Source organism: Tetrao urogallus, assembly GCF_951394365.1.
Source record: "Tetrao urogallus genome assembly, chromosome: 10".
In the NCBI taxonomy this organism is placed as follows: domain Eukaryota; kingdom Metazoa; phylum Chordata; class Aves; order Galliformes; family Phasianidae; genus Tetrao; species Tetrao urogallus.
Window position 1 is genome coordinate 19,144,341 of NC_136823.1, and position 12,657 is coordinate 19,156,997.

At 44.0% G+C, this 12,657-nt stretch overlaps 1 protein-coding gene across 1 annotated transcript in view; it reads left to right on the forward strand.

The window, feature by feature from the left end:
* Positions 1-12,657, forward strand: part of GRM7 (glutamate metabotropic receptor 7) — a gene marked incomplete at both ends in the record, with an annotated part of 200,363 nt that overhangs the window by 69,551 nt on the left and 118,155 nt on the right. Inside the window, one exon of the mRNA XM_079540241.1 lies at positions 5,712-5,928. Within this exon, the coding sequence (XP_079396367.1) occupies positions 5,712-5,928 (217 nt within the window). The remainder of the gene's footprint in view (positions 1-5,711; positions 5,929-12,657) is intronic.

Below are 12,657 nucleotides of genomic sequence, written 5' to 3' on the forward strand. Positions count from 1 at the left end.
TGTGTGCCTCTGCACCATAATGCACAGATTAGACAACTGGAAGTATCAACAGTGGAAGTATAAATGGAAAATTCTTAGAGCAGAATAGGTAAGCTTGTTGAGACAGGTGTCCTCCTTTTTGAGAAGGACAGTAGGATGTGCAGCCTCAGAAAGAGATGAGGTTCTTACTTCAGTAGATCTTGGCTTCAAGTCATCTACTCGATGTTCTTTTAGCATTTAAAAGCTAAGAGATCACCTCCTTTTGCAGCTACAAAAGCCCAAGCTGTGCCACAAGCTCCTGGTTGCCCCAAATAGACATAGGCTGAGGCAGAACCAATGGAGGGTATTTCCATTTTGTGGAACCTCTCGTGTTATTGTGCACTTAAGTTTTTTTGTTTCTGCTTTCTGAGTTGATAAAATGCTCCCATGAGCTATGTGGACAGTACTAATTGCCATAATTATTGTTTCCTTAATTGCTACAATTATTTTTGCTGGAATAATTCATAGGATTACTTACTTGCTCTAGAAAAGGAAACAGAAAATGCCCTGTAGATACATGGAAAATACTCCTGACTTGCCAAAGTCATTTAAGTTGTCTTTCTACTTGATTGCCATGAAAGTTGTACTAGGGATGAAGGTTGATTTATGTGCCTGCGAAGGGTCTTTTTCATGTGCTCTTTTCAGGTCTGGATTAAATTTAAAACAAAGTAATCCCAATTAACCAAGCAAGCAAATTAAAAAATATATATATTCAATAAGAAAATGAGCGGTCCTTATGTTGTATATTTAAGAAATCCCAAGTGGTGTTGGAGATGCTTCCTTTGGTAATGGGTTTCCCCCAGTGCAGTGCTGGCAATGAAGGAGCTGCAGGTGGAAGTGCCTCACTGCCCATTACGGCCCTGCTGAGCTCTGGCACTGCCCTGCACAGCATCAGTCCTTCCCAAAGGCTGCTCTTCCCTCTTCCACCCCACAATCTGCACCACACTTCTGAAGTTTATTCGCTGCGTAGTGGAACTGAAATATGTGCTGTACAGTGAGACAGTTCCTTGGAATGAAGTTATGGATATCTCCTCCCGGTCGTTCCCTGCGTCCTGTTGGTCCATTACCCTTCCTGGCACTGCTTCGTTCTCCTGCTGCTGTGTCACTCATGAATTATCTGATGCTGAGAGGTCCACACCACAGTGACCTTGTCTGGTTTTTCGCTGATGATGTGTCAAGAACACCAATAGTTCTCTATAAATAAGGAATTTTGGAAACTCCCCAAAGGAAAAAGAGCTTGAGCGAGGGTTGGAAGGTCTGACAGAGCTCCTCTATTGCAGGAGCTGAGCACTTTTGAAAATCTCTCTTTAAAACACTTTAAAAAATGGGATTATATTGCTGTGTTAATTGTCCTGTTAGTCTGTGAAATAGGTTCAGAGAAGACCCACTCGCTGTGGGGCAGGTGGAGCTCACACAGAGTGCTGGGCTTTGGCAGAAGGGGCCAACTTGGATACAGGCTGAATTCGTGTGCATGAATCATTTATTGTGTTGCTTTTCTTGGTGTTTCTTTTTGTGCTCTTAAAGATATTTCTGTTTTATTCGATGCACTTCTCCTCCAGGCTCAGCTTCTCATTCGTATCTGATGTTGTTTATGTTTGTATTCCTGTACCTTATGAAACATCCGTCCAATTCCCGTGTAGTTGATTGTGTTGATCTCTAATACATCATTGGGAATTCACTGTGGATAAAGTAAGGGAGGTGGGATGTGAGCAAACAGGACCCTGTTTGAACACCAATGGCTTTAGTAATTGGTGAGCAGAATGAGAGAAACTGAGGTGAGCCGTGAGTAGATTCATGTTTCTGAACGTTTTCTGATATACAAATGCCCTGCTTTAGATGTGCTGCTTCTGTTATGGCACAAAGGACTTTGCTCCTTGGTGTAACTTCTGCACGCAGCAGCAGGTTTGCCAATTGTTTGCACCATTTACACCATGGCAGAGCTGCCAAGAAATGTTCCTTATTGTTCTGACAACTGATTTACATGAAAGCTTTTTTGCAAATTGTTTTGCCTCGTTGTCTAATCATCAGCATTTGATTCTTGAGTGTAAAAATCAGCTTGATATGCACTACTTGTGAAATTTCATAATAAAACATAATAGAGAGGGATTATCAAAGGGCTTTAGTAGGATTTGCTCTCATCATTATCTAAGGCTGTTGGGAGTATTACTACCCAGTCTTTTACCAGCCCTACAGGAAGAATTGCAGGATATTTGTCCACTTACACACGTTTCAGCAAGACACCCCAGAACAGGACATGTGGTGCTAGATTGGCAGCTCAGGACAACCTGTGCTGAGCTTGGATTGTGGAATGGTTTTTGTTGTACGTGTGTTACTGTCCAGCCATGCTGCAGGGCTGGGGATGCCCTGCTGGTGTTGGCTGTGGGCAAACAGGCTTCAGGTCCCACCCCATCCTGGAGGCTTTCAATGGGAAATCTCCCTCCAGCTGTCCATGCAAGCACTGGGATGTCATTGAGTCTCATTTTATACCTCTAGTAAAATGTTCTTCCTGTTGGGAACAAAGTGAAATGTGAAAATTGTAGATGAGTTTTGCCTGGAGAAAGTGGCCAGTCAGAAACTTAATTGTTTTTTTTGCCTTAAAATAAAACTACTTTATGTGCAGTTCAAGGATGCTGAAGCTGTTTGTTGTACAATGTAAATGGTGAACAAAGAGAAGTTGTACTGATGATTAAATCCTGACATGAGAGATTTCTACATGAATAAAATCCAAGACCTAAACAGATTCAAGACTGTTAGTCATCCATCAACTCACACCAAAGTGCTCAGCAGAGGAGGGCAAAGTCTTCAGGCATCTTACTTGTGCAAAGTGAAGTTGCTGGCAGGATTTTGCACTTTGTGCAGACTGATGCTGCTCTGCCAAATAAGAGACAGTCAAGAGGCTTTATCAAAGTGGGATATATATATATGTATTATATATGTATGGGATATATATATATGTATATAATATATATAATATATACATATATATAATATATATATGTATTATTTCCATGGTCAGGAGCTCATATCAGTGGAACCTGATGGGAAGTTGAAAGTAAGGTTGCAGCCAACTGTGAACTTGATGTTACCCTGGTGGGAGCTCATTAATATCTCAGCAGGTATACTCATGCATTATCTTAATTGCACGTGATCCTTAGGAAAATTGCCTTTCTCAAGTTTTCTAGTGACTGTCCTTTGCTGAGGAGGCTCAGGTGGGCCATTTCATTCATCCTTCAGTAAGATACTGGGGAGAAGGGAGCTACTGCATGGGCAGATCAGTTTTGATGTGTCCAGAGTGGGAGTATATGGGGAGGAAGGTGGATAACTCAGGTTTTACCACAGTGCAAACCCTTCAAAACTCTACAAGTTTATATTTTCTCAGTTGTGTTTTACTCAGAAACACACAGTTCTAGGCCTAATGAAAATGTTTCATGCGGACGTTGCTTTTCCAGCAGCCCAATCAAGAGTGGTGCAGGGATTCAGGGAGAACTTCTTCATTAGCAGAAGAAAATGAGATAAATGAAGAATAATGCTCAATGTTAAAAATGGATTAAAATTAATCACTGACTAATGCAATGGTCCCAGCATTAATCATTCAGTATTATTGTAATCAGAACATCGGCCAGGGAAGCCATATGAGAAGCTCTGGGCTGTGATGTTTGTCACAATCCTGCTGAAAACATGAAGGTTGCCTTCTTACAATCCTGTCTGCCCAGGACCTGCTGGCACCTGTGCATCCATTGTGGGGCTCTGGGCATGTTCCTGCCCTGCTGGCTGCTGGTCCCAGCTGCTGCAGTGGAGGAAGGGAAAATTAAATCCTTTAGATGCGACCAAATATATGTCTGGTTAATTAAAATAAGTGTGTAGAAATGCTCTATTTAATGATTTCTTGTTGAACCCACACAAAACATCACCAAAATTCTGCTCTGACTGTATGACTTCATGTTGCTTTCAGATGTCCTGTAAGAGGTGCTGGTAGAGAAACCAATATATGCTCTGAATACTGAAGTGATTTAAACAGCCAAAAGTGCTTAATATTTTATGGGCAGAGGAAAAAGACTTAAAAAAAAAAAAAACCAAAAGGTCTCCTAAGTAATATAAGCTCTGGAGCAAATTCTGTTGGAGTTTCTGCAGTAGTGCAGAATGTGATCCTGTTGATTTCAAGTTGAAAAAGTAGCTGTTTACAAGTTGGAATACAAGCACTTGCCACAGATTAAAAAAATCATATTTCTTCTGTCCTTTTATTTATAATTAATGGTGCTGCACTCGGCTATCGCAGCACAGCTCTGGGTGCTCATGCAATTAGCAGCACCCGTGAAGTCAGCATGGTAACTGTTGCACTTAATGTAACGCCATCCAATGGGGTGATGAATTAAGCTGATCAGCAGCTGAGCAGGCTCCATGGGCTGCATTGTACAAAGGAGAAGAGAGCAATCCCAGAATATCGCTATCGTGGTGAATGCAGACACCAGCAAATTAGGAACGTGAATTATTGCGGAGGTGCTCAGCGTTCTCTGTGCAACCCTGAGCTAGATGAGAAATCAAGAACCACAGTAAATCAACACCATTGATTTATTTGTGTGTTGAGAGTGGTCCCCAAGCTTTGCTGGCAAATAGGCAAAGCAGTGAGCAAAGAAATCACGTTTCTTTGCTGCCAGCCTCAATTTTAACTTCTTTAACGTTCTGTGTCTGGAACGTGTGTCAACAAGTGCCTGCGTCGTTCATAATTGCGGGTTGTTTGCATGACTTCTCTTTGCCTGCTACGTCTGCAGCAGCAGCTCTGCTTTGCAGCCCTGCTCTGGCTGCGGCACGCAGCCTGCGTCCCTTCAGACTGCTGTGTTGGCGCTGCCTGCCCTGACCTCTGTGGGCAGGGAAGGCACTGAGCCCATGCTGTAACACTGCCTCTGCTGAGAGGGCAGGAGGACTAATGAATACCCACAGAAATGCTGAGTGGAGGGAGAATACAGGAGATACTTGGGCTGAGGCATGAAATACTGACCTTGCCAGAACCTAACGATCTAAAATCATTATATATGATCATGTTTGTTTATATCTCAAGTCTTTTTTTCCCCTTCTTTGGCATCTCGAGTGAGAATTGTGGAAGGCTCCTTAAATTAAGGAGAAGTCCCAGACTGTTACTCAAACAGTTGCATAATGTGTTTGGGGATTAATGTACTGTCAGCTTGGTAACTGCTCCACAGCCTTTGTTATCAGGGAGAAAATAACCCTAGACAATATCCCAGTCTGTTGCACAAAGTAACCCACCGTCTTCCCATAAACAGAGGAAGGCTCCTTCTGGCTTCCAGCCACAACAGGTCTGGATTTCAGTTCTGCTGTATTCAGCATCCAAAGTGACCCAATGGTGCTCAGCAGAACGCCAATGAAAGGCAACAGTGAGGAGTGGTTGGTGTGCGCTGCATTGGGTTGTGCGAAAGGAGGAAATGTAAATGTTGAACATGTATGCCTTTGTTCTAATTTGACTAACTTTGTCTAGTTTTACAACTTTCTGCTCGATTTCAATGGAAAGATTGGTGTTTTGATTTGTGCACTGCAATGGAATGTGGCAGAGAAACGTAGATGGGTGCAAGGAAGATGAACTTAGGCTCAGCAGAAGCTAGGTGCTTTAGCTAACTGCTGTGACAAGTGCAATGCATATGTGAACGTGTATATTTATCAGAAATTATTTTTCTCTACAGATCCCACAAATCAGTTATGCCTCAACTGCACCAGAGTTGAGTGATGACAGGCGCTATGATTTCTTCTCACGTGTGGTTCCTCCAGATTCCTTCCAAGCGCAAGCAATGGTGGACATTGTGAAAGCTTTAGGATGGAATTATGTATCCACTTTGGCATCTGAAGGGAATTATGGAGAAAAAGGAGTCGAGTCCTTCATGCAAATTTCCAGAGAGGCAGGTAGGCAACACCCGTCCTCCCTCCCGAAAATGCTGTAGAAGTGATGGATGTTATTTTGTACTAAATGTTATGTTTTTCTGGAACGTATATTTGATTCTAAAGTTGCTCCAGTTCTTTGCAATGCCTCTGTAACGGCTCCTGGGTGCTCTCTTTCCTAAATTGCTTATAGAGTTTCAGAGAATTTGAAATGTTAGTGTTTTTCAATCGTTTCTGGAGAAAATAGAAAGCCCTGAGTCTTATCAAGCTTCTGGTATTCTGCTGGACAGCATTATGTTATGTTGACATGGGTAGAAGACAGATTCGAAAATGCTGAGCTTTTATCTCTCCACAGCTAGAAATTGTTTGAAGGCTGCTTGTTGCTACACATTGACTCGTGTCATGCTGCTGCTGTGCACGTCTCAGATTGCTGCCAGTGTATTGCTTTTCTGTAGCATTCCTCTTGACCAATTCTTTTGAGAAAACTCATACATCTTACCTGAAAGGCTCAGGATTGCTGTCCTGGGGTAAGGAGGCATAAAGCCCTGCAGCATGGTGTGAGGCACACCATGCCTCTAGTGGGATGCAAAATGCTTTTCTTGTTGCCTGAGTGCTTCTTTTCTCTTTTTTTTTCTTTCTTAAAGGATAAAGCTTTTTTCAGTGTGCTGGAGAACATCTCTTGTGAGTGGGAGATATTCCAAGAGGACAAGGAGATGCTGTGCCTTATGCTATGCCTGCTCAGGCTTGTGGTATAGGCTTGAGCCATCACAATTTTGTTGACGGGAAACCTAATTTTGCAGTTGGCTTTCTGGTTGTGGTTCAGAATGCAGGGCAGACCTGCCCTGGAGGGGTGGCTGCTGTGTCTGTGTGCTCACACCCTTGTCTCGGTAACTTGCTCTTCAGGTGAAATAGCTTTGAATTTCCCCAGAGATGACAAAACATAGGAGGGCTTGGGATGGTATGGCTGGGGATCAAACTGTACATCTGCAGCAAGCTGATATGCAATGCTGGATCATTAACGTTTGTAAACTGAAACATTTGAAGCAGATCTCCATGCTAGGAAGGAGAAATAGGCAGAAGATGACATCAGCGGTGAGCTGTATAAGAGCCAACTCCAGGAATGGGCACTGATGTATCCTGGTGTGACAGGGAGGATCAGAAATGTGTCCTCACTCTATAAGAACAAGCCCTGTTGCACTACCTGCAGGAAGTGGCAGGTGTCCCATCCTGCAGCTGCCCTGCCGTCCCATTGCAAAAAGCTGATAATACTGAGCCAGAATTCAGTCTTGAATGACAGGATTCACTGGGCAGGTGGGGAAGGGGCTGTTGGTATGGAGTGAGGGGACCTGGACAGGACAGTGATGCCCTGCAGCACCCATTGCATGTGCTGGGTCCTGCAGCCAGTACCAGGGCTGCAGGGGGTGGGGGAAGGAGCTTTGGAGGGATGTCAGAGCTGTTGTGTTCTGTTGGTATCATGTAGTGAGGCTGTATTTGCATGAATTTGTCTGTTCGTTTGAATGCGTATTTATGCAGTATTAAAGAAAATGGTTTGGGATTTAATACCATAGGAAGTGATAAACACCAGCGTTCATTATAATTTAAAATTTACTTTATTTGCAAATATCCACTGTTGCAAAATCTTACAAGAAATGCGTTCTCTACGTCAAGGACAAACTCTAGCTGAATAATACTCTATCACTTCATAGACTTTGGCAGAATTAACTTAATGACTGGAGCTGCTAATGCAGTCAACTTGTAAGTCAACGTTCTTAAAGAATAAAGCATAAACCCACAAGAACGCCCTGCATAAAGCAGCTTTGTGTGCAGGGTGATGTAGGCTGTGCCTGCCACAGCTCTGTGTTGTGCAGATAAAGACTGGGTGAGGTTCTGAGAGTCCCTGTCAGCACGCTCCTGCTCTTCTAGAGCCCAGAAAAGTACCAGGAGGTCCTGCCTCCATGGAATGTGGAATCACAGAACCACAGCGTGGTTGGTTGGAAAGGACCATAAAGCCCCCCGTGCTGCCCCCCCCTGCTGCCATTGAGCTCTGCCACTGGTGTCTGTGGGCAGTGCCCAGGGGCTGTGCAGCTCGTGCCAAAGCCTGAGATGTGCGGGCTGTTGGCAGCTGTTGTCACCTGCAGCCAGCTGCCTCGTATCTCATAATCAGCGTGGTTTGGCACAGAAGGGTTTAGTCCATAGGTACCAGCACGCTTCCTGTCTTTGGAATCCATAGCAAGCTAATTATCCTAAATTCAGCTTTCCGTCCAGTCTGGTTTCGGATTCAGCCAAGATCTTAGGAATGGCAAGGATGAGTAGAAAGCATTATCCATGCTCAGTGTTTAAATGTGCTCTGGTATATAACGACTTTGCTTGATCCTTTGAGTTAATAATTCTTCACAAAGTGACTTTTATTATGAGTGCTTCAAGCGAGTTTGAATATGTCATTGTGGCAGGGGATGAGGATTTGAAACATGCTCTGCAGTCTGTGGGATTAATAAATTAGAGAATGCTCTAATTATGGAAAATCTAAAGGACAATTTCAGATTATTAATGAAACTATTGAATGCTCAAATTTCAAAGATTAATTCATCTTTGATTTTTTAAAAGATTAATCTGTACCAGAAGGTTAATTGCTATCTGTAAGATATATATATATATTGAAGTCGTTAGCAAAAAACCACTTGACTGCCTCCTAACAGATAAATGAAAGATCCAGCATGCATTTATCCATCTTTTCCTCTCCCTGAATTCCTCTCCCCAACCTCCTTGCGGAGGTTGCTAGCCCTGCCTGTGGTAAGAGGATTGGAGATTGATGATCCTTGAGGTCCCTTCTAACCCTGGACCATTCTGTGATTCTCTGTAGTTGCCTGTTTGCAGATCAATGCCCTGGCAGCTTTGCTGTGCAGCAGTGTGTTTTAACCAGGCACCCAGATCCAGCTCCTCCCTTCTGCTTACCTCAGCCCTGTGCCCATGCTGTGCCCATTGCCCATAGCTGGGGCAGCTCTTGGGCTTGGCTGGGGCTGTGCACAGAGCAGAGCTGTTGTATCCCATAGAGAGGGCTGCCAGCAGCCATGGGCAGTCTGCAAGCCAGAGTTCATCCAGGTGTTGTTCTCAGCCACTTGGAAGGGATGGAAAAGGCAGATTCTGGAGCAGCACGTCATTTTGCTTTGTGTTCCAAAGATGCAAAAAAAGAGATTAAAGCCCTTGTATCGGAGGGCTGATGTGATTATTATGTATACTGAAGCTTTTCCCAACAACTTTCAGTTGTGGTGCCATGTCTCTTAAAAGGCCATCACCACCTTGACAGAAAAAAAAGGTGGAATAAACTTTAATCCGCTCTCGCGTAGGAAGCGCAGCATTTGCAACAGTCTCTTCATCTTCTTTTCCTTTTTATTCTTTATTTTTTGCTGAAGAACTTTTTGTAATATTCATTAATTCCTCTCTTTCCCCGATCCTCAATGCCATGCAGCAGCCTTTACATAAGGCTGGGACAGCCTGCACAGCAGGGCAGCCGGGCTGGCTCAGAAGGGGAAGAACCATCCACAGCCATCCATTGCCTGGCCAGAGAGGGGACCCTGCTGGTCTGAACCCTCTTCCCCATAATGGGTTTTTTTCCAGCAGTGACGTTGGCCGGCATTTCTTTCCTATCCTTACCTTTCTTTTTATCTTGTTTTTCCAGATTTATATTTGCTAGCAGAAAACATGCATATGCACACGTGTATGTGGCTGAATGAGATGCGTTGCCCTCATGCCTGACAGATGCAAAGTGTTGCTCCATCAGATGAATCATTTTTTGGAGTGCCATTAAAATCTGTGCATTAAATGTATAGAAGTTGACATTCCGTCCTCAGTGTCTCACACAGCATTTCTCTGGGCTCCTGTAGATCCGTGCAGCTGTCTATTATGGCCCTGAATCCATATTTTTTTAGTGGAACTGTGCTGTCTTTGGGAATGCCGTTAGCACAAATTATCACTGGAGGACATGAGAGAGTTAAATCATTGCTGGGAGGGAGCTGTGCACACTGACAGTATTCTGAGGGAAGGGAGACTGTTCTGCCAGCATCTTCAGTAGAGCACTGATTCCTACTGCCACGTAGAAACTCAGGATTTCTTTTATCATGCATTTAGACACTAATAAAACATCTCTCCTTTTTGTATCCGCTGAAGCACTGCTGCCTGCTTTTAGGATGCGTACTGTAAGTAGAAGTGCATTGCCACAAACACTGCTGTGAAACGTGGGCTTTGGGCAAGCTGCTCTACTGGGGGTGTCTCACACACTGCGAGGATTGGAACCAGGTGGTCCTTCAGACCCCCTTCCAGGCTCAAATACTCTGTGGTTGTATGCAATTTGAAAACTGTTGCTTTCCTTCCCGTGTTTCTGAAGTAACAATTGTTTTGTCATGTTCAGACAGTTGGGAAATCTCTGAATTTGTACCAACTCGTGTTGTGTGCTGCAGTCTGTTGTAGGTTCTGTATTACAAGCGTTGCTTATGTTCTGTTCTGATGCTGGAACAGCAGCAGTGCCTTTACCAAGGTCTTCCTAATGCTGTTTTTAGAGATGCAAAAGCAATAATAGTATTATTTCTAGAATATTCAGCACTCCCGAATGAAATCTTGTCAGGTTTGTGCAAAACACAAAAATTTCCATTTGGTTTAGAAGCTGGTGAACGCGCCTTGGCTGCCAGTGTAACCATGAATGGAGACCTGCTCCATACCTTCACACCAACAGAAATGCAGATATAATTCACAGAAGGGTTCTTCTTAAACTGTAAAGATACAGTAGAAGATGCACTGGAGCCTTGGATTGCAGTTGATTAAGTATTGTCCTGACAGTGGGAAGGAAGGAGCGTCATCCAAAGCACAGCACCAAGCTGCCCCCATGGCCGTGCTCTGCTGAGAGAGGCAACCTCACTGAGAGCAGCAGGCAGCCACGTCCTTCAGGCACTGCTTGGCTGCTGGCTTCCCACTGGTGTTGGTTAGAGCCCAAGCAGGTGTCTGGATTCATGGGGAGAATCCCTCTGGATGTGGCGGAGCTGGGATAGGGCGACGAGGTCCGAGTTCTCCTTTTGGAGCATCTGTGTCTCCATGGGGGATGCAGGCACCAAATAAAAGCATGAGATTACAAAAGAGAAGCATGAGATTTTACAAAGAATCCATGTGTTGGTATAAATGCCATAGGTGTATTCTCCTGTATTTTGTCATTGCTTGAAGGTAAATGCATGGCATAACTGTATGGAGTCCTTAGGATCTTGCTCAGGGTGGGAATTAGGAGCACGTGCTTTAGGTGCCCAGAAATCCTGCAGCCCAAATAGTGGCGTAATTCTGTGCTGAAATGAGTGGGGGTCTGAGTAATTCTTCCTGCTCAAATAGACTCGCATGAAATCAATACAGTGGAGTTCGGGGAGAAGCAAGGAGATAAAGATGTGACGCTATGACTACCTCAGGGTCTGCTTATGTGAAATTTGAGACCCATTCCGTGCTGATACACGCAGAAACTTTTCTGCTGTCCTCCTGAGTGATCTCACACAGCTGCTTTCCAGGCTGAAAAGAATTCAAGTGTTATTGGAAAGCTGTAACAGTCTGTTGTCACAGTTGTGGCATAAGTCACTTTAATGATAATATCTGCCTTTTTATGGCATTTATTGAATGTTCTGAGATTGCTTTTCAAGGAGCGGAGTAAAATTGAAATAGCAAAGTCTTGTTACTAAAGAAATAACTGCCAGCATCCCTTAAAAATGTTACCCCAAATTTAAAAAAAAACATTGCTTTCATGGTTATGTGAAATGTATCTTGTGGATCAGTTGAAAATAAATGATTGGTTAAGTCTTTGTTAATCCAAAGCAGAGCGATGTGCTGTTGAGCCTTTATTTTTACCAGTCAAGTTAGCCCCAGGGGATGCTCCTGTGCCTTGCAGTGTGCGTGTCCCACATTACCCAAGTGAAGGATTTGGTTTGATGTGGATTTTTTAAGCTGTTCACCCCTCATCCAGCTGCTTTTTTTCATTTGCCTGTTGAAAGGTTTCCTACATCTCATGGGTAAAGTGTTCTTCTTGGTAAAGGTAGCAGTACAGAGCAGGAACAGAGGAGGGAGAGCCTTCGTGTTCGTTCTGCAGCCATCTGCTGGGAAGAAGAGAAGTCGGGGGGGGGAAGCAGTGATGGAAACATTAGGGGAAGGGAGAATAAATCAGTTAATGCATATCCAGAAGCTTGGGGGGAAAGTCCTGCTGAAGTTCAAAAGCTGATGTTTTGAGTAGGACTGGTAGTAGGAGCAGAGAGGAGTTGGGATTTATTGAACAATAAGAGGAAGGGAGAAGTCTGTGGACAACAAGGCAGGTGTGACTGTTATGGAAGGAGAGATGAAGAGCTGTGAAATGAAAATTGATAGAAGTAGCTGGGGTTGGAAAGATTGAATCACAGCGGGGAAAAAATCCATGAATAAGGAAGCCTTGCCATAGAGAGTGGGCTAGAAAAAGGTATTTATTTCACTGAGAAATTAATGATTTCAGAAGCAGAGCTGAGTTTGGTTCTGAGGTAGAATTTCTGTCTGAAGCTCACGTTTTCTGCCTGAGGACAGTGCTGCCAGGCTGCTGCTGAAGCCTCCAAGCACTTTGTTGCTCCCCACACCTCCTGCCCACCTCCCAGCACCCCAGGGTGACCCCAGTCCAGCTCCAGTGTGAAGTGTTTTGTCTGCTTTCCTGGAGGAACAACGTGCATTTCACAAACACCTCCTGCTGAGGCGTCCCCTGCTCTCATTTTG